This window comes from Typopeltis vanoorti, chromosome 6, assembly GCF_054136105.1.
Source record: "Typopeltis vanoorti isolate ZY-2024b chromosome 6, IOZ_Tvanoo_1.0, whole genome shotgun sequence".
Lineage (NCBI taxonomy): Eukaryota > Metazoa > Arthropoda > Arachnida > Uropygi > Thelyphonidae > Typopeltis > Typopeltis vanoorti.
The window spans coordinates 67014186-67041082 of NC_143554.1; the positions used below are offsets into that span (position 1 = coordinate 67014186).

General features: G+C 36.1%; 2 protein-coding genes across 3 annotated transcripts in view; one reads left to right on the forward strand and one right to left on the reverse strand.

Annotated features, from left to right (window-relative positions):
* The window catches only part of LOC150105506 (uncharacterized), a 226707-nt gene extending 224332 nt beyond the window's left edge, over positions 1-2375 (forward strand). The window contains exon 10 of the mRNA XM_090394222.1: positions 1574-2375. Within this exon, the coding sequence (XP_090250348.1) occupies positions 1574-1673 (100 nt within the window). The 3' untranslated portion in view covers positions 1674-2375. The remainder of the gene's footprint in view (positions 1-1573) is intronic.
* A 22196-nt stretch (positions 2376-24571) lies between these two features.
* The window catches only part of LOC150105508 (PAT complex subunit CCDC47), a 300186-nt gene continuing 297860 nt past the window's right edge, over positions 24572-26897 (reverse strand). For both annotated transcript variants that reach the window (XM_090394850.1, XM_090394851.1), the window contains exon 12: positions 24572-24916. In XM_090394850.1, coding sequence (XP_090250976.1) covers positions 24845-24916 — 72 coding nt within the window. In that variant the 3' untranslated portion in view covers positions 24572-24844. The remainder of the gene's footprint in view (positions 24917-26897) is intronic.

Here is a 26897-nt window from a genome sequence, read left to right on the forward strand (position 1 = left end):
CTTAATGGTGTTATTCATCCATTTAACCCCTACTTGTTTTACTATTCGGACCCTAGGTATACAATCAGCCATTACCTCCTGTAAATGCTCCTTGACCACGTCCCATGCTCTATCGACGTCCAGCCCTTGCAGTTGTACATGCCATGGCACTGATCCAAGCAATCTCCTAAGCTTGTCATACTTGCCAGCACGGTAATTCCACATATACCCTGTCTTAATCGAAAATTCCACACCTTTAGCCACTTCCCAGGTCAAGACCTTATGATCACTCTCACCAATAGGTGGCAACATGGTCATATTCATTACAGTCAAATTCTCAGATGCTATTACCAGGTCAAGCACTCTCACACCCCTAGTATTTTCAATTACATGCTGTCTCAGATAGTTATCCCTTAATAATTGAATAAAATCCTTTTCCTTCCTCACATGTGTCCTCTCCTCCTTCCAATCAATGTTACCATAGTTGAAATCCCCCATAATAATTACCCTCCTTCCACTCATTTCATCAATTTCCCTATGCAACTATCTCCACCATCTATTACATCACCTGGTCTATAGCAGCACCCAACTGTATATTTTATTCTGCCAGTCTCAATCTCACACCAAATAGCCTCAAATGAGCTCCTTTCACTATCCTGCGATACAACTTCAATTCTCCTTGGCTGCAGTTCATCAGCTATCATCAATAATACCCCTCCCCCCATTTTATTCTCTCTGTCCCTCCTAAACACACTATAACCTACACATTCTATCCCACTAACTATATCTTCTTCCGTCAGCCATGTTTCACTAATGCCAATAACCTGTGGCCAGGAAGAGCCAATCAAGGCCAAAAATTCTTCCTTCTTGTTCCTAATACTCCTGGCATTAGTATACATGAAATGCAGTGATCCCTTAGTCCCACCCCTATATTGATACGTTATTCTAAATGACCCATTCCCATTTTTTGTCCTTAGTGCTGGCTCGGGTACATTATATACATTCTTACACCCATCTGTCTCACTGATGTCTGCATATCCATTCCCCCCCCTCCTTGGTAGTTCTAGTTTCCCTGGTTTTGCACATCCATTTCCACTTCATTCAGCAACACTCTTTCCAGTCTCCGCACACCAAGTCCATTCAAATGCACGCCATCCAACTTGTATAAGTCCTTTCGCCCTTCAAACTCATTCCACACCACACCGTCTGCATAATGTCATTTGCGATTATGGCCCTCCTCCTAAACTCCTCTCTGTCATACCGCGGCAACAGACTAACCATTCTAAACTCTGTCACTCTTTTCTTTCGCTACCTTTAACAATACTTTCAAGTCCTCTCTCATAAAAAATAATAACTAAGTTGATCACAGAGAAAACTGGAAGTAACAATTGCTGTGTCACTGTGTTTTGCTGCTTTAGTTGCTCAAAAAAAATCTTACTGTATTGTGAGTTTAGAATTATCATATGTGAATCATGAAATTTTCTACTTAAATAAAAATGTATTTATTTTGGCATATAACCATAAAGGATGCTTATTCGGATATTACGTTTTCAGTGTAACTTGTTTTTATGTTTTCTCTTTCTTTCTTTTTCAGATACTTTAAACATATGGTGCATGATGACTGGGAGGATATTGAACTACAGAAATACTGGAAAGCAATGAATGAATTACAGCAAAAACAAAAAACAGCTTAAAATGAAGATTGAAATATTTTCAAATTATCTTTAACTGCTATTTTTTTATGAACTTGTGGATCTGATAAATATGAAGGATATTTTTTTAAAAATTTGATATTACAAAATGGTTACACTACATTTAAAAAAATACTAAAATACAGCTATACTATCTTGGCATCTGCATTGTGTAATAGTTTGTGTGACCCTATCAAGAACCTATGGGAGGCCCACACCAAATTATTTACACAATGCCTATTATACCTCTCCTTAAATTCATGTGCTGACACCTCCAGTAATCCACTGCACTTGTTCACTATTCTTCAAGCAAAACTTAGTTATCACATCTTTGCAGATAACCTCTTACTCAGTTTCCCAAGATGGCCTCTTGGTAATTTGATAGTAATTAACATTTTGGACCAATCTACAACATGAATGAATAAATAAAAGTAAACAGTACACAAGATCCCACTGACAATGTTGTAAACCTATAATTCTGTATATTAGTATCATGAGTGGGAATAAAGATTAGATAATCCAGAAATCATATTATAAAGACTAAATCCAACTTATATGCAATATATATTAAAGTCAGTTGTGGAATATAGATAACAATATAATTATATATATATAATTTTATTTTAATTGGTTACAATGTTTCAAATTCAGCATATTATGTATTTTCAAAAAATGAAGCTCAGTTATAAAAATAAAAAATTTACTTTAAATATATAAATATATACAAATTCTATAAGTAATTCACACTATCTTTAAGATCTCACATTCCTTATAGAACTAATAGTAAATTAATTTCTAATTTCTTAATACCCACAAATAATTAAATGGTCACGCTAAGAATTACATGAGCTCAATAATTCTCATATTCTGACTCCCACAATTAAATTCCATACTGAAGATAACATTAACTACTTTACAAAACAACCAGAACACAGCATTCAGCTAAAGTTTTTTAATTATAATTGACTATATGGAAAGGAAACTTCTTAGTGTAACATTTGTTCCAGTTTCTTCTTCTATTCTCAATTACTATATGAGGGTGGTCTGAAAAGCTCTCGGCCTCGACCATAGATGGCAACACTATCGGAAAGTTTTTTTTTCTAAGTGGTACACCTGTCATAAGTACCATGTGAAATTGCAAGTCGTTCTGTCAAGTAGTTTGTTTTATATAGCTGTCTGAACCCCTTGATATGGATAAAATTGAGCACCATGCTTTTATAAAATTCTTTGTAAAAGAAGGTTTAACACCAAAAGAAATTCATTCGAAGGTTCTTAAAAGTTTATGGGCACTCTTCTTCTTCATTTTCAACAATTAAGAAATGTGCTTCCGAGTTTAAACGTGGTCGTACCAGCCTTGAAGATGATCCACGTGAAGGACGTCCAAAAAGTTTAACAACACCAGAAATCATTGATCAAGTGCACAATTTGGTATTGGATGACTGGCAAGTCAAAGTGCACGAAATTGCTGACACTATAGGCATTTCAAAAGAACATGTAGGATATATATTTTGCATGAAGAATTGCAAATGAAAAAGCTTTGCACAAGATGGGTGCCGTGCTTGCTCACAGCAGATCAAAAACACACTCGTGAAAATCTCTGAACAGTGCTTGGAACGTTTGAACAAGAATAAAACTGATTTTGTGCGTTGATTTATTACTATGGATGAGTCTTGGATTCACCATTACACACCAGAATCTAAACAGCAGTCAAAACAGTGGACAGAAGCTGGTTGTTCAACGCCAAAGAAGACAAAGTCAGTTCCATCAGCAGGAAAGGTCATGGCATCGATGTTTTGGGATGCTAAAGGCATTTTGTTTATTAATTATCTTGAAAAGGGTAAAACAATAACTGGGGAATATTATTCTGATCTTTTAACCAGACTAGATGAAAAAATTCGTGAGAAAAGACCCAGTTTGCAGAAGAAAAAAATCATCTTTCATCAGAACAGTGCACCTGCCCACAAAGGTGTTTTGGCAATGGGAAAATTAAGGGATCTGCACTATGAATTATTGGAACATTCACCCTATTCCCAGATTTCGCTCCCTCTGACTTCTATCTCTTCCCAAAACTAAAACTCTTCCTCGCTGGTCAGCATTTTTCTTCAAAAGAGGTGATTGCAGTTGTAGAGGGGGGAATTTCGCAGATCTTACTGAGAACCACTACAGGGATGGGATAACGGCGCTTGAGCATCACTGGAATAAATGTATTTGTCTTAAGGGAGATTATGTTGAAAAATAAAAATAATTTTGAAATTATAAATTTGTTTTTACATTGTTAGGCTGAGAACTTTTCAGACCACCCTCATACTTGCATATATCCTCTTTCAGTGAGCAAGTTTCCCTAATGAATCTTTTCCTCATTTTTATTAAGTAGTCATGAAGCATAATCACTCAGACAATGGGAATACATTTAATTGAGCAGCTCCAAATACGCTTGCAATAAAAGGAACTTAATAGCAGATTCTATATTGCTCCTTAGAACATATATATCACTTACTTCTTATATGTGAAGACTTGATACATTATGCTCTCCTTTTATTAACTTCACAGTTTCCTCACTTGGAGAGTAGTAAAAGATGCACATAAAAACTTTTCTGATATTAGAGAACTTAACTCGGTATTTGATCAGACATTATCGGTTTTCCTTCACTACTCTTTGCTTACTCATGTTCCTCTTACCCAATTGTTCTAAAAAACAACTAACATGCATGCCTGTTACTGAGATTCAAAGTGAAACTTAAATGACAAAATGGCTGCTGTTACTACAACGTGTACATGGTGTACAACAATAGTGTGACATATGAGCACTACTGTACACAAATATATATATATATATACGTGTGTGTGTGTGTGTGTACATATGCAGTGTTATTATCATACTCCCTAAGCATTACATATAACTGATGTAAGACCCCTGATGTAACTCTCCACATCAGGGGTCTTCAACCTTTCAGACAGTGCAGGCCGCATTAAAAATTTCAGTGAATCCTGCAGGCCACTAAGCTATACTGTAGTATTCAGAATTGTAAGATGCTTTCCAGATTCACAAGGAACGCTGTGCATTTGATACTTTACATAAAATCCTATAAATATAAACAAACTCAGCTTTAAGAGCATAGGTAGGAGTCGGGTTCATGATAAGTAAATACAATCAATACTTGAAAAAAGATAATTTAATGAAGTAAACATTAATTTTTTACAATGTCAATGGGCAACTTGGCAATGTTTTTCCTTGATCAGGAAAAACATTGCTTGTCGATGTTGGCATCAATGTTGGAAGTCACTATGTGCAGAGTATTCTCGAGATGTTGGTCCGTAATCTGAGTTCTTGTCTTGGACTTCACATGCTTCATTCTAGAGAAGAACTGCTCATAAGTATGTGCTTCCTAACAAGGTGCATATCTTCAAAGCATGCCAGCGAAGATTAGGGAATGCATCCTCAAAAATGTAGTCTTTGTAAAATGTAAGCAAGGGCACAATGAATAATTTTTCTCTCAAAGAAGAGTTGTTTTGGAGTTCAAGCAGTTCCATTTGTACTGAGCTTGGCATTTCGGCAGCGTTGACACTGAATGGCATTGAAAATAAATCTAAAGAAGACTGTTGGTTATGAAAATCACGAAATCTCTCTTTGAACTCACTTCGCAACATGGCTAATTTTGTAGCGTATTCATCAAGAGACGAAAAGTTGGACTCAGCGAGAAGCTGAAAATGAGTTAAGTCTTTTTTTGTGAGTTGTGCCTCTCAAAGTTTGAACTTGGCCACAAAAGCTTTGATGTGATCAAACAGAGTGTGCACCAGTTGATCTTTGGACTGTAGCCATGTATTTAGGTCATTCATATGCTATGAGATGTCACTCACAAAGGCTAAGTTTGTCATCCACTTCATATCATTAAATTTTGCAATCAGATTCCCTTTGGTTTGCATGAACTGCTGTATTTCGCTCCTTAAGTAAGTCTCTTTTAAGAACCTTCCTCTGCTTAACCAATGCACATCACTATAATAAATCACATCACCATGATCTCCTTTGCACTCTTGGAATTGATGATTCAATCCTTGTCCTAATAATGTTGACGAAAGTCACAATAACCTTCATGACATTCTCAAATCCAATAGTTTTCGCTCCCAAATTCTCCTGGTGGATTAACCACCCAACCAACCAATATGTATATATACGTCCAGGTTACCATGGATGCGAAGTGCATATTGAAATATATGATGGATACGAAGTGTAGAGGAGTGGTGTGTTTTATCCACAATGACAGCAACGTGTTTAAACAGTGGTATGGATGAAATCTTTTCTTTCTAGTTCCGGTTCTTTCCATAGCAAACCCTTTGTTCTTTCCCATCATAGCAGGAGCACCATCAGTTAACACACCCTCGAGGTTAGTTAAGCTGAGGTTGAAACGCTGGAATGTTTTCTTGGTGGCTTCAAGAATATTAGTGCCTTTCATCATTCCCTTCATAGGTACGGGCGCCAGCAGTTCTTCTGTCACATTGAATTGCTGATGCCATGGACAAAGATAGCCAGTTGTACTGTATCCTTCACATCTGTGCTCTCATCTAAAGCAAGTGAATATGACTTAAATTTGGATGACCATTTTTTTTTAAAGTTCTACTACAGTTACCCCAGATAAACTCTGCTTTTTAAAGACTCCCTAATTATTTGGGAACAGAATATCCCCAGCAGAGATGAGACACTCTTTCACAAACTCGCCGTCCAAGAAGGCTTTTGATTTTTTAGTAATTTTTTCAACTATTACATAACTTACTTTGATGCATGCTTCACTCTCTTCCCTCTGCCTTTTAAATGTACCCTGCTGGCATTTTAAATCAATTTGGAGACCGTTCACTTTGTCCACACAAAGCCACCCTTGAAGGTGATCGAAATTGGATGCATGCTTTGTCTCATAGTGTCGTTTTATATTGTATTCTTTTGATACTGACACTGACTCACGACAAATTAAATACTGGCTTATCGTCGATCGGCACAAAAAAGTACAAATTGGTCAACTTTTCATTACAAACCTGACAACAATCACTTGATATATGCTTTTTACTCGTAGACGCCATAGTGAAGGTGAAGATGAATGCAAAAAATGATCCAACATGGCTGTGTAATGGTTATTATCCACTGAATATGTCTCACACTAATGAAAAAAAGTCTGGCAATATAAAACCACAATAGGCTATGGCTGACACGACGAACCTGCGTGCGCTTATACACGAATATCACGCTGTTCACGACTGACTGACTGTGGATGAGATCCTCTTGTATTTATATGAAAATAACTTAGTATCGAGAACCTTCAAGATGTATCTGGAAGGCACTCGACAGCACTCGAACGAACTACTGCTTCAGCCATCTACCTGGAACGTTAGTGCTAGTACTTAAGTACCACTTGGCGCTGGTAGATGGCTGAAGAAGCATGTCTATTTAATATTTATTTTTCATACGATTTTATGTAAAGTATCAAATGTACAGCGTCCCTTGTGAATCTGGAAAGCATCTTACAATTCTAAATACCACAGTATAGATTAGTGGCCCGCTGGCTTAATTGAAATTATTTTTTGTTTAATCGCGTTTTAATGTTAAGTGGTTTTTTTTTCAAAATGGCTGGTGGGCCACTGCAAAGAGCTCTGCGAGCTGCAGGTGGCCTGTGGCCATGCGTTGAAGACCCCCCCCCCCCCCCGCTCTACATTATGGTAAGCAAGTTGTGTGCCATGTTATTTCAGGAAATTGACAACTTAGAGTAGATAACTACAAAATTTTAATTATTGCTTCCTATATTTCATCAGAGATTAATACACTGGTATCAAATATGTGCAGGCTGCACACTTCAGTAACAGAGATGGAACAGAAGAGATACAGGATGATAATTATGCCACCTGTTGGCTTTTGTTGGAAGTTCTCGGTGGAGTAAAGTTGCCTTTTTTCCAACAGATCCTGCGTCTAGTATCTAGGGCATGGTCTGCTAATCCTGAGCAGCCATAGTGGTAGAAATGGATTTAATAGCGAAGCTGTATTTCAACGTTCTTTTTATGAAAAATCAAAAAATCTTAAAAAAGCAGGAACAAAACCATACCATTCAGAAAAGTCAAAAATGCAGGTCTTCTATCTCATTTAGAAACGCTGGTAGACAACCATTCAGAATTTATCAACTTGATACAAAAAATGTTAAGATACCACTTCTCTGATTAACTGATTTACTTTCACTGATTCCGCTGAAGCAAATTTAAATTTGAGAGGCTTTTCCTTGAATCTGCTGCTGCCCTTAACAATAATCCCAATCTAAACAAATATGGTTGTACAAACTGCCTCTCATATGGGAAACTCTAATTAGCAAACCCAACCAAAGCCATCCTGTATCTTTCCTGTTCCATCTTTGTTACTGAAGTGTACATTCATGCACATGTTTGATACCAGTGTGTTAATCCCTGAAGATGTCGATTTAACTTTTTTAAATTATTATTAAAATTTTAGTTATTCTTATTTATTAAGAGATACCTCCAGGGAGGCCACATACTACACGCACCAGCTATCATACTTATTCTTGAATTCATTCATACTGCTTGCACTCACAACATCCAATGGCAATCCATTCCAATCATGCACCACCTTATGAGAGAAAAACCTTGCCCTCATCCCCTTCTTAGCAGCATTCATTCTCAGCTTCTAAGGATGCTCTCTTGTCCTTTCTCCACCCACCATAAATTAAAAAATTCCATCAACTGAAATCTTGTATGACCCTTTCAGAAGTTTGTCTCAATCATATCACCCTTCTTTCATCTGTTTGCTAGTGTCTGCAGTCTACAAATTCTCAATTTGTCTAAATAATCAGTATTCCACAATCCTGATATCAATTTTAACACTCTCTCCGCTCAGAATCACAACGGAAACTAGTAGTCCAAGAGAGGTCTTATCAAGAAGCAAAATGACATCCTTATCTTTACACATGAACATTTGTTTCGGCATTGCAATTATCTTTTGAGTTGCATTTACACTCTTTGCTACATGACCCCTGAACTTCCACTTCCTATCTACTAACACTCCAAGATCCCTAGCCTCATCAGTTTCTTCTAGCATAATCCCAAGAATATAATACATTGGATATCTAATCATGTCAACGTGAATGACTTGACATTTACTGACATCTATTTTCCCATACCCACAATTCCATTCTATTCAAATCATTCTGGAAGTACTGCATGTCAGCAGTATTCCTGATTACCTTACCTATCTTTGTATCATCAGCAAATATCTGTATGTCACTTGTCAAATCCTTCCCAGTATCATTCATGTACAGACAGAATAACAATGGACCAAACACTGATCCTTGTAGTACACCACTGGTTACCTTAAATCTTGCAGACTCACATCTTCCATATACCACTTTTTGATATCTGTCAGTCAGCCATCATCTTATCCATGCTAATATTCTATAATCTAAACTCAGTCTCCAATTTACGCAACAGTCTACCATGCTGTATTCTGTCAAAAAGCCTTAGCAAAATCCAAAAGTATCACAAGCCTCCATTGCCCCTGTCTTGTTCAATTGTTATAGAACATGACCTTCCCTTAGTAAGTCCATGTTGTTCATTGCATAGTAGAAATTCACTGTCAAACCATTTCTAAATGCGAGCCCTAACCAATTTTTCCAGAATCTTCACCACCACTCCCAAAATGCTGATTGCTCTATAGTTTGATACATCGTTCTTTGCACTACCCGTGTGCAATGGAATTACTATACATTCTTTCCATTCCTGCAGGATCTTCCCTTTTCTGAGACTCATATTAAACATCCTGGTCAAAGGAATAGCCAGCTAATCTGAACACTCTTTTAGCACATGTGCTGATATCTCATCAGTCCCTATTGTTGAATTCTTATTCAGTTTGTGCAACAGCTCTAATACCTCGTACACCCAAGTTTCTTCATCGAGTGAAGAGGTAGCAGTGAGCTCAGTGTTGCATACACCAGGTTGATAACTTTTAACAAGATGGGCACTCATTAGTTGAACAACCTCTTCTGTATCTGTTACCCTCATGCCATCTGCATTTAGAAGAGTTACTTTAATATTCATTCTTTCTTTTACTTGCAGCATTTCGATAGAATTCTTGTGGGTTGTCTTTAGCATGCAAAGTCAGTTTCTTTTCATACAACAGTTGTGACTTTTCTAACCTGCTGCTTATAATTTTCATAATGGACATCGTCCTTATGCAAACGGTATTCCTTCCACAGTAATCTTTTCTTACGAATCTCATGCTTAATAAGATTACACATCCATTTGCCTCCTATCCTATTTATTCTTCGAACTCTCGGGACACATTCTGATATCAAACAATACTTAAATGATTGCATCATTTAAGTATTGTTTAAATGCTTCCTTTGCAACTGCTGATATTCTTCTCATCCAGCAACCAATCCCATTCCTCTGAACTCAGTATATTTCTCAGTTGGTCATAATTTCCTGCTTTGTAGTTCATCGTGTAAACTTTTCTGAATGGAACATTCATAAACTTAGTCACTTCCCAAGTGAACACTGCATGATAACTTGTCATCAACCAGAGGCAGAATAGTTACGTCTTTAACTGAAACACCCTCTGACACTATAATTAAATCTAACACACTCTGATCTCGAGTTCCTTCTTTTGCATGCTGCTTGAGAAAGTTGTCTTGCAATAGATCAATAAATTCACTTAAATATAAAGAGCTAATAAGCTTCATTTCGGTGATATAAACATTATTTAAATTAAGGGGTTTTAAATCCCACATTGTTTTAAAACCGAATAAGAAACTCAAAGATTGGAATCAGAGTTTCATGCCGAATATAGTAAACTATAAAGTATTGACGATCACTAGCATGAGCCAATGCAAGTGACCCTAGTACGTAGTACAATACCGGACAACTCACAGCAAAGGTGGTAAAGTGCTGATCGCTATTCTTAGGTATTTTCCATAATGTAAAAACGCATTTCCTAGGAAATGTATGCTGTTATTACATTATGATGGTGGGAGGTCACTACCCAGACTGGTTCCAGCCTTTTTTGAGGCTTCATCAGTGAGTAGCTAGACCAAATTAATACCAAAGTGTATAGCGAAAAGAACTTTATACTCTGCTATACGAGTTTCCAAACAGGTGCAACCATTAAGTTACTTAAATATAAAGAGCTAATAAGCTTTTTATTTTAACAGGCAGAAGCAATGGGGAGGTCATCTTTACCTATAGGATTTGACAAAAGGTGTGCCATCTTTTTTTATTAAATTACTCTGGATTAAAGAAAGATGTTGAAAGTTTATTTTTCACTTGGTTAGACTATAATAAATTTAGTTTAATCCTTTATCCACGTGTGAGCAAACAAAGTTTACACCTGAAAATCTTCAGGACTGGGGTAAGGTAGTACAACACTGGGCAACTATTAGCAAAGGTGGAGCAAGGAGATGTGTTTTGCATTATGGGAGATACTGAGATAGGAGTGATGTTAGCTTGGTTCACCTTTGCTACGAATTGCCGGTGTTGTACTACCTTACCCCAGTCCTGAAGATATTTTCAGGCGCAAACTTTGTTTGCTCACACTTGGATAAAAGATTAAACTAAATTTATTATAACGAATACAAAGTCAAAATCATGCTGTCCTCATCAACATTTCCACGATAAAGCCAATTCTGTCATTAACACAGTTATATAACATTGTCGTTCTCACCATTCCTCCCTTTATAATTTAGTTTCCCTGATTCTGTGTTAGGACTCATATCAATTATTAGTTTTTCAAGACTCCTGATACCAAACGCATTCAGGTGTAGCCTCCCTCTTATGCAAATCCAATTTCCCTCAAACTCACTCCACACATTCCAAAACTCTCATCCATTCCTTCTACACAGTCTATACATCGACTCATTTGCAATCATAGCCCTTTATTTTTATCATATCGAGGTTATTATCTATTCTGTGCTGCCAATTTCTTGAAACAACATGATAATGAGAATCAACATAGCCTAAACACAGGTAAGCAGGTTAACTATTTATAAGTACATTTCAGTCTCCATTAATATTGCCACCGCTTAATCACCTGGTGGCTCCGGTAATACTAAGCATATAGTTTGTATTAATAAATGCAAACACACATTTTTTAAGATTACTTTATCATATAACAAAAATATATTCCTTATTAATAAATTTTTCTCTCAGCATACATAAAACTGTAAAAAATGAACATAATAAGTAAGGCGTTAAAGATACCAAGTATTTTTTTTAAAACTTGGTTTAAAAAAAACTATTTACATAATAAATAAAGCGTTTATGTAAGATTTTAATGACAGGCTAAAGATTAGATAATCCAAAAATCCTGCTCTAGAGACCTTTTAGGAACTTTTAAAGACTTCAGTCATCAATCAAGCAGGCTGATGATTGCCCAACAGGTAACTAAATTCATTTACCACTTAGTGGCAAATGAAGCTAGTATCTCAGGGTTTTTAATCAGGGTCATTTCTTTAATTAGGCTTCTGGGTCTAATTAAAGAAATATGCAAAGAATATTACTTAATCTGAAAAACCATTAACATTTATGAATGTGTAAACAGAATGTGTATATCATTTATTTGGGAGTAATGTTTTCAGATGGTTGTTTGCATAAGTGTGGTATTTAAAGATTGTATCAGACTTCCAAATATGCAAAATTAATCCTTGGTTCCTCCTGAAGGAACAATGAATAATTTACATAGATTCTTTGATGCATTGCATTAAGAATAAGAGGAATGAAAAATTAGACCTAACTGCATTCCCCTCCCAGATATGGTTCAAAAGCTTAAATTAAAAATTTAAGGTTTTAGGAACTGATTAGTCTATCTCTCTCTCTCACACACCGAATGTGTCTCTGCAGTGAATTGCAGCCACCCCTGCCTACTCATGGGAGGTTGATAAACATTTTGATTTATATACTATTATGCAGATAAAATCAGTTATCACTAATTGTGTAACTTTTGCACTTCTCTATCTAACAATCCTTTTTTCAGTGTAGCAGCTTTTGAGTGTCAGTTCGGAGTTGTCAACAGTACTACTCTGGAGTGTCCATGGAGAAGTGAGTGCTTTGCAAATTTGCATATAGAAATTTTACGCATGTTGTGACCAAAAGCTGTATTTCAATGTTCCTTTTTATGAAAAATCAGAAAATCTTAAAAAAGCAGAAACAAAACCATACCAATCAAAGATGGTCAAAAATGCAAGTCTTCTATGTCATTTGGAAACACTGGTAGGCAACCATTCAGAATTTATCAAATTGAAACAAAATAACGTTAAGATACCACTTCTGATCAGCTGATTTACTTTTTCCTCTCTAGAGGAAAAAAACCAGATGTATACAAAATTTACCAAACATGAACTGACATGAAGTCATGTGAGATGTGTTAGGGTGAAAATGTTAAAGATATAGCATACTAAAGAATAGAGAAAAATTAAAGATACATCATGAAAAAAAAAAAAAAATGAACACTACAAATCTTAACATTAACTTTAACAGATTCCAGGAATTTGTCAGGGTGGTCAGGACTATTGCATAATGTGCCAAAAAAGGATAGCATGATTATAAATGTTGTTGGGCATATGATCATTAAATAATGTAAAAAAAGATAAGAAATAAAGTAAGTTATACTCATCATCTATATTCTTGCTTAATTCTTTTACCAAACATAAACAAAGTTTCCACCTGAAGGTATTCACACTATCTACAATTGCATCAAGTGATATATTCAGACGTGTGGACAGACTTATGTGTTCGTCGAACATGTTGTTTATTATTTTAACGGTATAATAGAACACAGAAACTAAGTAAATAATTGATTTATTAACTTGATGCTGATATTTCGCTGGTATTATAACCAGCATCTTCAGAGCACAAAAACACTGTTTGTCACAATACGCGAGACTAAAACAACATGGTGTACATTAACAAAATTGTAGCAGCAACACAAAGACTAGAGTCCTGATTTTGGCGCCCTCTATCTGAAAAAAAAAAAAAAACACTACCATATATTGCTAGAGTCCTAGAAAAGTGCTAGTTTTTCCTTAATATGACTGTCTCCCAGATCTTCGGCAAGTTAATACAGCCATATTTGTTGAGATTTGGAGTGTGTTTTAGGGCTTCTGTCGCCTCTAAGAACAATCTCTCTGATTTATATGGGTTTCTGTGTAGTACTTTTGTGTTTTTCCAGTTGATCCTGTGTGCAGGGGTATCCAGAGCATGGTCTGCTAGGCCCGACTTCCCATAATGATATTTCCGGACGTATCGTTTATGTTCACTGATGCGGATATTCACAGTTCTTCCTGTTTGACCGTAGTAGGCTTGATTGCATGAGCAGGGTACTTGGTAGACTCCTGGATGTGATAAAGGAGGAATGCTGTCCTTGGGTGAGCGGATGAGGGTGGCTAATTTGTTACATGGTCTGAATGTAGTGCGTAGTTTATGTTTAATGAGAATTCTTGAGATCTTTTCGGATGTGCCTTTAATGTAAGGGATGGTGACTGTTTTGTTGTAGTTCTCTGTGGTGGATGGTGGGAGGGGTTTCTTAGGAGTGTTTAGTATTTTGTTTATTTTTCCTTTATCAAAAATTCAGCACACCTAAAAAGCATCTTACAACACCTCACCCTAAAAAGCTCAGACTTAATAGTAAGCTTTGACATCACTTCACTATTCACAAATGTCCCACTAATAGAAACCCTCAATCTACTGAAGTCACACTTCCCCCCCTGATATATTTGAACTATTCAAATTCACAATACATGCAGGATATTTCACATGGAAAGGGAAAATATACAAACAAATTGATGGGACAGCCATGGGCTCCCCCCTTTCTCCCCCCCAGCCAACTTTTACATAGAACACCTGGAAAAACAAGCAATCAATACAGCCACTCTCAAACCAACACTTTGGCTACGCTATGTTGATGATGTGCTTGCCATTTGGCCACATGGCCCTGAGACATTGAAAACATTCTTAGCACATTTAAATAGCCAACACCCAAAAATCCACTTTACTATGGAACCGGAAGCCAACAACTGTCTGCCCTTTCTGGATACACTCATCACACGTCTCCCAGATGGTTCCTTATCATTTTCAGTTTTCAGAAAACCCACACATACAGGCAGATACTTACACAAACAATCACACCATCATCCTTCTCAACAATATGGCATATTAAAAACGCTAATCCATAGAGCGAGAGCAATCTGTTCAAATGACAAGGCTCTTACTGCTGAACTGACTCACTTACGCCACACCTTCTTGGCCAACGGCTACAATCCACAAAATAAACAAAATACTAAACACTCCTAAGAAACCCCTCCCACCATCCACCACAGAGAACTACAACAAAACAGTCACCATCCCTTACATTAAAGGCACATCCGAAAAGATCTCAAGAATTCTCATTAAACATAAACTACGCACTACATTCAGACCATGTAGCAAATTAGCCACCCTCATCCGCTCTCCCAAGGACAGCATTCCTCCTTTATCACATCCAGGAGTCTACCAAGTACCCTGCTCATGCAATCAAGCCTACTACGGTCAAACAGGAAGAACTGTGAATATCCGCATCAGCGAACATAAACGATACGTCCGGAAATATCATTATGGGAAGTCGGGCCTAGCAGATCATGCTCTGGATACCCCTGCACACAGGATCAACTGGAAAAACACAAAAGTACTACACAGAAACCCATATAAATCAGAGAGATTGTTCTTAGAGGCGACAGAAGCCCTAAAACACACTCCAAATCTCAACAAATATGGCTGTATTAACTTGCCGAAGATCTGGGAGACAGTCATATTAAGGAAAAACTAGCACTTTTCTAGGACTCTAGCAATATATGATAGCGTTTTTTTTTTTTTTTTTTTTTTTTTCAAATAGAGGGCGCCAAAATCAGGACTCTAGTCTTTGTGTTGCTGCTACAATTTTGTTAATGTACACCATGTTGTTTTAGTCTCGCGTATTGTGACAAACAGTGTTTTTGTGCTCTGAAGATGCTGGTTATAATATAATACCAGCGAAATATCAGCATCAAGTTAATAAATCAATTATTTACTTAGTTTCTGTGTTCTATTATACCGTTAAAATAATAAACAACATGATATATTCAGAGGCATAGGAAAGAATGGCATTGGTCAGCTAAATTCCAAATTGCCAACCCATCCTCATTTGTTCAGTATCCAGGTAGATACCTAACAGGGTGCACCACGAGAAGGTGAGGGTTGGACATTAGGTCAGAAACCCTGGTCAGTTCTCTGCATTCCTTTAAAGGCTATGAGGAGTTCTTCTCCGAGTTAAAGTTTCGACTCTTAGGCACCCCCTTAAGTTAATACTTAGTATTAACTCCTGTAATTATAGCATACCGAAATATGTTTATCTGAAAATTTTAAATTGAAAAAATTTTGGTATTGATTCTAATGTTCTGTGATAAGAAGTTTAGATCCACCCCTCAACATTTAAGGATTATCCTTAGATAACTTAATAAATCATAATTCAGTTTAATCATAACAAATTGAGTCCAGTCTATATGATCTTGCTTTTGCAGAAGACTGAAACCTTATCGAATTAAGTGAATTTATTACTAATGATTCTGTGGCTGTATTCATTCAACTATAATCCTTTTGGTTATACACCACAATTAATTCTTGCCGTAACAAACTGACACTTTGCCACTATAAAACTCCCTAACCAAAGCCCCATGGGTTAAGAAAAAAAAAATTCATGGTAGCAACATGTCTACTGTAACAAGCTATTATTCTGTTTATACTAATTATTAAACCATTATACATCTGCCACCTTAGAATACTGCTCTTATATTTGAGTCCATATGAGGAGCTTGCTAATAGCACCTGACTTAATATAAACTGTAGCTACCATCAGTCAAACAGGTGTCTCGCCTCATAAGTACTAGCAAAATTTTTCAGCTGTCTTTTCTAACTTATGGAAAATTTGAGGGGGGGGGGATAAGTTAAACATGAGCAAACATTCAGATAATTTGAATTAACACAATGGCATAGCAAACAGAGAAAGTTTTAATTTTCACGCTGCATTAAAACAAACAGATTTGTTTTAATGCAGGGTGCTACAATGAATTTACAGGGAAGTATACATCAATAACAGAAGACGAAGAATTGGCAGGAACCAAATGCAATTAAAATGGGAGAACGAAGAGTATGAAAATCCAGAACTTTTCTGACTAATGGAAAACTTGGGGGGGGGGTTTAAACATGAGCACACACTGTGAAAATATTCAGTTAATTTAAATTAACACAATGGTATAGCAAACAGAGAAAGTTTATTATAATGCAAGAATTGTAACAATGAATTTACAGAATAATGAGAGGGAATTGGCAGGAACTAAATGCAAACAAAATGGGAGAAAGAGAACTAAAAGAGTATTGAAATCCAGAATTAACATTTAAAATTCAAGATGTTATGTCATCTTAAATTATTACTAAATAATAAATGAAAGATAAACCTGAAAACCTAGTGAACATTATAATTGGTCACTTCTGATTAGAAAGAGGACACAAGTAGTGAACAAGTCAGCTTAATAATAGACAGCCATGAGGTCTCTGTCCAATTAAAATGCTATATATATATTTATATTTATAAGCAAAGGCTGGTCAATTGGTAGAGCCTCTGCTACTAATGGTGCATATAAAAAGTTAAGCAAGTTTGAGCATGGTTAGTAGTTGAAAGGCTAATCGTTCAATGCTGTTGGCACACTCTCCCTCAATGAGTCTTTGGACTACCTGGAAGTGTCACATTATAATTTCCCACCATTTTCTTTGTTTACTGATCTCAGCTACAGTTTATCTCCTAGTTTTAATACAAAACGCAAATTTTATGTACCACTTCCTACAAAGTTTTCCAAAACAGCTGTATTTTGAGGACATTCAATTTGCTATCATGAAGGTTTTGTGCTTTTGGCACTTGCAATAGTGATCTTAATATATTAAAGTTCTGTGCAACTTAGCTCAGATCTTTTCTGTGTTTGTTATAGCATGCCATTTCATTATAGTGATGATTGCTATAGTGTACCTACCATATATGGGACTCATGCAAAGAAATCTACATAGGTGAAACCTGTTGGCACAAACACACAGGAATGTCACACAATAAAAAAATGGATCAGAATTGATCACCATAAGACCATCAGGTCCTATTCAGTAAAACTGAGGTAGGTCTTTTCTTAATTTTATCACTTATTATGGATATTGAACATGGTTCAAGCAAGACACAGATAACAGTCATCATTTAAACAAAAAATATGGGAATTGTTTACTATCAGTATTGCCTGCATTTAAATACACTGGTTTCCATAAATTAGAATATAAAGAAAATAACTGTGCTAACTTGAGGGAGGAAGGGGACATATGACGGTTAGGTACATTATGTAAAAAGTGATGCTGAGTTATATACAAATATAACTTAATATAAGTTATATACAAATGAGTATACCATAAGCCATGGCATAAAAGCAGCATTTTGGAGTGGTTTTCCATTTTGTGTCTGGAGTGAGAACACAACATTTTATTGAGATAAAGAGCCAAAAATGCTTCACTTCGGCGATACAAAATTATACAAATTAAGTGGATATTGAATCCAACATTATATATATATATTGGTGCACCTATTGGCAACTCATATGGTAAAGAATAACTTCTGCATCACTTCAACTTCAGTATTTACATCTGGGTCTACCCTCACTGATGAGACCTCAACAAAGGTCGAAACCGGTCGGGGTAGTGACCCCCCCCCCTCCATAATGTATAGCGTCATACATATTCACAAGGATATGCTTTACATTATGGAAAATACGAAGGACAGTGTTCAGAACTTACTCCACCTTTACTACGAGTCGTTCTAGCCTGAACCAGGTATTGACTTATGCTTGGATCTGCCGAAACTTTTATAGTTTCTCTCTCTCTATATATATATATAATCGGCATGAAACGCTCAGAATCTCTATCTTAGAGTTTCTATATTCGGCTTGGAAATAATGTTGGGTTCAATATCCACTTAATCTGTATAACAACATTTTATGATAGCAAAATTCTTGGATATGCCTACTAGACATCAATTAACTGATGAATCCAGGCAGCAAGGTATCGCAAGACTAGAGGCCGGCTGAAATCAGATGGTTGCATGCAAGTCGCTCTGTATCCGAGATTAATCGGGGTGTCAGTATTGTTTACAGATGACTACCAGTTTACTCTACAAATGTTACTAGGCATGCTCTGTATGGAGTTAGTACAATGTTTTGGCGAAGCAACTCACTGGGTGGATGCACCGACCTGTAATGTTTCCTGTAAGTGGAACCGTTAGAGATGAGGTTGTGCATCCCAGTTCATCCGTAGCAGGTGCAATAGGAGAGACATTTATCCTACAAGATGATAATGATCATCCTCATCGAGCAAATCTTGTGCACCAATATCTTCAAGAACAGACTTCGTATGTTTGAATTGGTCAGCCAAGTCTGCTGACCTTAATTCTATGTCCAAGAGTAAGTGTTGTTATTACCAATTTAATTCCTAGATACTGTTTATATAAACAGTATGACCTGCATTGCTGTGAGAAGTGACCACATTATTTATTAAGGCAACCTGACCTCTAGTTTTTGACCATTGTCTTCATGTACCTGCTTGTTAATGAACTGGTAATTAGTTTACGGAATTAACAACGCATATAAAGTATATTAATTAAAGGTAACTTTAATGAATGACTTCTATATTTCGGCAATGTCACATTGCCATCTTCAGGAACATAAAGATATGGTATGTGCACTCAGGAACTAACACAAAGCAAATGAGGAAGAAAGCAAGAAACTAATATTGTTCCTAAAGTCCTAATGGTGCCCTCTTGCTGGCTAATTTGGTAGTCTTGGCAGTTGGGCTGAAGTTCTCATAATGAAAGTCTCCCAAATTTGGGGCAGTTTCATGCACCCAAATTTGTTGGGGTTAGGAACGTTTTTTAGAGCTGCTGAAGATTCTTTGAATAATCTTTCGTATTTAAACTTGCTGCGATGAATTAATTTTGTTTTCTTCCAACGAATTTTATGGTGGGTATCTAAGGCATGGTCTGCCAGCCCAGAGCGGCTGTACTGGTGAAACCGGATGTAGTCTTGGTGTTCTGAAATCCTGATATTTGTTGTTCTGCCTGTTTGGCCAAAGTAGGACATTTTGCAGCTGCAAGGGACCTGGTATACACCAGGCAGGTCTAGGGGAAGTGGTTGGTCTTTGGTGGAGCGGATAAGGGATGCCGACTTTTTATATGGTCTGTAACAGGAAGTAAGATCATATTTTTTGAGGATATTGGTTATTTTCTCAGAGGTGCCCTAGATGTAGGGGATGGTGATAGACTTGGTGTAATCTTTATTGTGGAGGGGGGTTGTGGTTTATAGGTTTTAGTATTTTTTGGATTTTTTTGGGGTTATAGCCATTGGCTAAGAAAGTGTTGAGGATGTGGTTTAGTTCAATAGTCAGGGCCTTGTCACCTGAGCAGATTAATTTTGCCCTGTTATATAGTGTTTTTATCACCCCATATTGTTGTGAGGGGGGGGGGATTGCTGGTGAATGTATCTGCCAGTGTGGGTGGGTTTTCTGTAAACAGAGAAAACCAAAGATCCATTAAGCTAGCAGGTGATTAAATTGTCTAGGAAGGGGAGGATGTTGTTTGCCTCTTTTTCTAAGGTGAATTGGACTCTGGGGTGTTGGTTGTTTAAGTGTGCTAGGAAGGAGTGGAGTGTGTCTGAGCCATGTGGCCAAATAGCAAACACATCATCCACATAACGAAGCCAAATAGTGGGTTTTTGTGGGGCGGAGTTTAAGGCTTTCTCTTCAAATGTCTCCATAAAGAAATTGGCCAAGGTTGGGGAAAGTGGTGAACCCATGGCTGTCCCCTCTATCTGTTTGTAGAACTTTCCTTGCCAAACGAAATAGCCTGAGTTCATTGTGAACTGAAATAGGGCTGAGATATCGGGAGGAAACTTGGCTTGGATGAGCTCCTGGATTTCTTTGAGTGGGACATTAGTGAATAGGGAGGAGACGTCAAAACTGACCATTATGTCAGTGTGTTGGAGTGTGAGGTTTTCTATACTGGCTTTAAAGTGGGCTGAGTTTTTTTTATGTGTGATGGTGTGTTGCCAGTGTAGTGTGTGAGCGTTTTGGCTAAATGTTTGGCTAATTTATATGTGGGGGGAATCAATGCCATCCACTATGTGACGCAATGGCACATTTTGTTTATTTATTTTTGGGAGTCCATATAATCGGGGGGGGTCTAGAGTTATAAGGTTTAAGTTTGTTGGTGACGTCCACAGGCCAAGAAGTGACTTTCTTAAGGAGTCTGTGGATAGTTCTAATCTGAGAGCTGGTCGGATCATATTCAATGGGGAGGTAAGTAGTACGGTCTAGTACTAAAGAATTTAGCTTACCTTTGTGGTCTTTTTGATTGAGTACCACAGTGGCGCTTCCCTTATCAGCTTTGGCGATTACTATTTTTTTGTTGTTTTTCAATTCTTGTAGGGCTGTATATTCGTTTTTGGATTTGGAATTCGTTTAAAGCCAGTATAGAAAACCTCACACTCCAACACACTGACATAATGGTCAGTTTTGACGTCTCCTCCCTATTCACTAATGTCCCACTCAAAGAAACCCTGGAGCTCATCCAAGCCAAGTTTCTTCCCGATATCTCAGCCCTATTTCAGTTCACAATGAACTCAGGCTATTTCGTTTGGCAAGGAAAGTTCTACAAACAGATAGAGGGGACAGCCATGGGTTCACCACTTTCCCCAACCTTGGCCAATTTCTTTATGGAGACATTTGAAGAGAAAGCCTTAAACTCCGCCCCACAAAAACCCACTATTTGGCGTTATGTGGATGATGTGTTTGCTATTTGGCCACATGGCTCAGACACACTCCACTCCTTCCTAGCACACTTAAACAACCAACACCCCAGAGTCCAATTCACCTTAGAAAAAGAGGTAAACAACACCCTCCCCTTCCTAGACAATTTAATCACCTGCTAGCTTAATGGATCTTTGGTTTTCTCTGTTTACAGAAAACCCACCCACACTGGCAGATACATTCACCAGCAATCCCCCCCCCCCCCCCCACAACAATATGGGGTGATAAAAACACTATATAACAGGGCAAAATTAATCTGCTCAGAGGACAAGGCCCTGACTATTGAACTAAACCACATCCTCAACACTTTCTTAGCCAATGGCTATAACCCCAAAAAAATCCAAAAAATACTAAAACCTGTAAACCACAACCCCCCCCCCCCTCCACAATAAAGATTACACCAAGTCTATCACCATCCCCTACATCCAGGGCACCTCTGAGAAAATAACCAATATCCTCAAAAAATATGACCTTACTTCCTGTTACAGACCATATAAAAAGTTGGCATCCCTTATCCGCTCCACCAAAGACCAGCCACTTCCCCTAGACCTGCCTGGTGTATACCAGGTCCCTTGCAGCTGCAAATTGTCCTACTTTGGCCAAACAGGCAGAACAACAAATATCAGGATTTCAGAACACCAAGACTACATCCGGTTTCACCAGTACAGCCGCTCTGGGCTGGCAGACCATGCCTTAGATACCCACCATAAAATTCGTTGGAAGAAAACAAAATTAATTCATCGCAGCAAGTTTAAATACGAAAGATTATTCAAAGAATCTTCAGCAGCTCTAAAAAACGTTCCTAACCTCAACAAATTTGGGTGCATGAAACTGCCCCAAATTTGGGAGACTTTCATTATGAGAACTTCAGCCCAACTGCCAAGACTACCAAATTAGCCCGCAAGAGGGCACCATTAGGACTTTAGGAACAATATTAGTTTCTTGCTTTCTTCCTCATTTGCTTTGTGTTAGTTCCTGAGTGCACATACCATATCTTTATGTTCCTGAAGATGGCAATGTGACATTGCCGAAATATAGAAGTTATTCATTAAAGTTACCTTTAATTAATATACTTTATATGCGTTGTTAATTCCGTAAACTAATTACCAGTTATGTCTAACCAACGTATAAGTCTTGCTACTAGAATGCTTGTTAATGAATTAAACAATTACAATTTTTGTGGGTGTTTCTTTCACATCTCATATCGTACTGCATTTCACTGAATTGCACAAAATTCATCATTCTGAATTTCAGCTGTCGTGATTGTTCTCTTTGTTCTTTAATTTATGGAAACCAGAAATGAAATACAGGTAACCCTCGTATAACACGGATGTTAGGTTCCACAGAAATGTGCGTTATATAAATAGCGTTATGCGAGACTCAGATCACAAAGAAAAGTAGGGTTATATTCCGAAATCTTTTTTTTTAATTATATAAACAATGATATATCTAACAAAAAAAATATTTTTATTTAATTCAGGTAATTCATGTAAGTTAAGAAAACATATAAACTATGAAATAAACACATAGCATAAACTTATAAAAATTACAAATTGTATGCAAACTTCATTGCACATAATGCATAAATGTTTTAGGTACAATAAAGTGCATATTTTTAATCGTCATCACTTGAAATCTCTTGGAAATCATTTGTATAATTCTCATTGCATGCTTCGGCTGGTTTAGTTATCAAGAAGTCAGAAATAAGACTTTGCTTACCACTATGCTGCAATTTTTTTATTAAATTCATAATATGGAGTTAAACAAATATCCAATTTTCTCGTGAATTTTCCGGAGCAGTCCATTGAGGGATGATTATATTTGTAAAATAACTTCCTAACTTTCTTGCCAAGTCCAATCCTTCTGCTAATTTCTTTAAACTGAATTCTTTGACGGATTCATCACAATCAGCATCTTCGGCAGAACTTTCCCTGCAATTTGGTTCGACGTCATCTATTAATTTTACCAATTCCTCCTCATTTAAATCTGTTTCCCCATCAATTGATTTGCTAATTTCGATTTCAAAAATATGGAAAAAGCCCTTTAAGTGGCCATTACTATAAAAATAAATTTGTTACATAAAAAAAAGCATTACATATTGTGTGTAACTCACCAGAAAATAAAGTGCTCAGCTTGAGATTAACATACTTATGATTTTTAATGTGCATTCCTGGCAGAAAATGAAGACAATTTTCAACAATAAACACTTTATACGGTAAACAATTGACGTACATGCATGCTAAAGGGCATTTCCCCTAATATATATTCGCTACTTATAACCATATGCGCGATATGGGAGACACAAATTTAACGAAGTTAAAATTTGATTTTTAAGTAGCATGGTGAAAAATATATGAAAAGATAAAGGATTACTCCAATTTGTAGATAGTGTTTATATCGAAACCGTGTTGAACAAGGGTTTCTACAATTTGTAGACCGCGTTATATCGAAACCATGTTGTATAAGTACCGCGTTATACGAGGGCTACTTGTAATTAGTTACCAACCTACAATGAACTCTCACAAATATGACGTGTAATAATCACATTTAAATATAAATAACTGTTCTTAAAAGTAACTCTACAGTATTGTAAGGTCCACTGAGAAAGTTCAGGTGTTTGGATATCAATTCTAATTTACATTTTGTTCCTAACTAAAGCAGCATGTTTTAACACAAAAACCTTTTTCTTTTATTTCTTTTGCAAATAATTCAAACAGTAGCAATTCTGTAAACTTTTTTTTTTGTTGTTGTTGCAATTTTTCAGCTAGTTAGTTTGATACAGTTGACTCACTATAGCAAGTAAGGATGACCACTGATAATGGCATTTATATACATTGTTATAACGGATAGTTTACTTCAGTGATTTTTTTTTAGCAATGCAATGTATGTGTTACTTTGCTTAGGAGTTTTCAGAAATTTGCTGTAGTTAAATTCTATTCTTTGCTTCAATACTAATTTTCTAATAAAAAAACAACTTTTTTTTCTGAGTGTAAATATTTTATTTTTAAGTAGAAGGCATATGGCATTTATATCCAGAACTGTAACTGACTTAAATTCTCTGAAGGTATCAGGACAGCTGAAGGTCAATAAATTAATTTTAGAGGCATTTTAAAAATCTCTTTCAGGACACTGTCCATAGATGATTGATATATAGGTAAATCTGTCTGTACTTTGAACATGATTGCCTTAAATCATTCAATAATCATAAACATTCAACTGCAATAAAATCAAAATGCTGAAAATTGCTTTTAGAGGGTCTTAACCTTCATCTGTTTCATTTTAGGTGCTCGTTTTTTGAGTTCCCTTCGATGTTCACGTTCCTAGGGAGAAAAAAAAAAAATATATATATATATATATACACACACACACACACACTTTTTTATATTGTTTGTCTTCATCTTAACTAGCTTTGACGAAAAGTTTTATTTTTATCTATTATAATGATTAACTTTTTAATAACAATATTAAAAGTGAATGGGAAATTTTAGCAAATAAAGCACTTCAAACATTTTATTTACTGCAAGGTTATATTATATTAAACTTGATAAGAATTCTTCATTCTATCCATAGATTTCTCTAGTGTTTCTTTAGCGCAAACAGACATTTGCACAATGAAGACAAATGACTTCTAAGCTGCCTTAGGCATCCCATAATCCACAGTACACTTTTTAAGATGTGTACTGCCCTACTCTGTGGAAAGCTAGATCTTTGTAGATGCCAACTTAACCTAACAGAATTTATCCATGTAGCTAAATGGACTTGATAGTTGTGGGATATAATTTACATGCCAACTTTCTTTGTTTTCGCTAAGGAAAATATCAATGAAAACAGTCCAGAGACTTAAAAAAAAAACTTGATAACATTACAGCTATGTTACAGTGAATAGAAAACTAGTATATAAAACATGACACTGAACATTTTAGATTTTTCCCCCTTTCTTTTTTTTTTTTATTCTGATTTTAGATAGTCTGATCATCTTTATCTAATTCATAATCCTCACTAGCATAATTTTATTTCCTGTTCCAAATGAAGCAGAAACTGAAAAAATAAAGAGAAATTTTATTAGTTAACAACATTGATTATTTAGGTTAGCAAAGCTAACCTAAATAATCAACGTTGTTTACCTAAATAAAAATCAAGAAATAATAATTGAGGGTTAGCTTTGCTAACCAATGTAGGACTACATATTCGTATATATATATATATATATATATATATATATATATATATATATATATAGAGTATATGCTAGAAGGATTAGTAAAGCTCAAAATAAGCCTCTCCTAACCAAACAGGATGGGACAACCCACTTGGCAAACTTCAAGGTTAGATCAGCAGCATAACTGATCAAATGTTAAGGAAATGCTGAATATGTATATGCCTGGTCTGGGAACAATAAATAGCTCTCTCTCTTTCTCTGTTATGGGTTGGTAACCAAATCAGAGGGCTCATCCATTACTCTTTAAGTCTCACACAAATAGAAACTGGGCAGACAAACCAGAAATGAACCTAGGTCAAAAAAATGATAGGATAACAAGAAGAAGAAACAATACTAATGATATGTAAAGATCGGAAAAATAAAATAATTAGGTATAAATACTGAAATGGAAGAATCTTAAGCAATTAAAAACACAGAGGAAACATTTTATAGCAATATTCAGTGAATATTTAATCCTGTGAAGAAAATGAAGAAGGAATTTTCAACTACAGCAAATAACAACAGAACCGAATACACTTTTATATTAGATGATCTAAATGCCAGAATGGGTAAGAAACCAATAAAAGACTGTATGAGAAATAATGGGGGATCACATCACAATAAGAATGAGCTAGACTTAGTTGACCGTGTCCTATTCACCAATTTGAAAATAGCAAATTCCTTTTATGGGTGTAATACACAAATACACAGGGGAAGTAACAGCCTTAAATCTATAATTGATAGATGAATAGCTTTAGATGAATATTAGAGAAATTTGTTAAACAATTAACTCCAAAACCGTTATGTGAAACAAGATGGGAATGTAGAATAGAATCAGTTAGAGCTGTATGTTTTCAAATTAAAGAATTTTTAAATGCACTAAAAGAATTATTTAAAACTGCATCAGATAATACTATCAAAGTAGAAGTGGTTTCCATATATGAACAAATAGATTCATTTGGGTTTATACTAAGCCATGTAATTTGGTATGAGCTTTTGTCAAAAGTTAATTTAGTGAGTAAAGTATTACAAAATGCAAAAATTCCCATAGACGTAGCAACTAAGCATATTAAAGAGTTAGTGCAGTACTTTGAAGAGCAGAG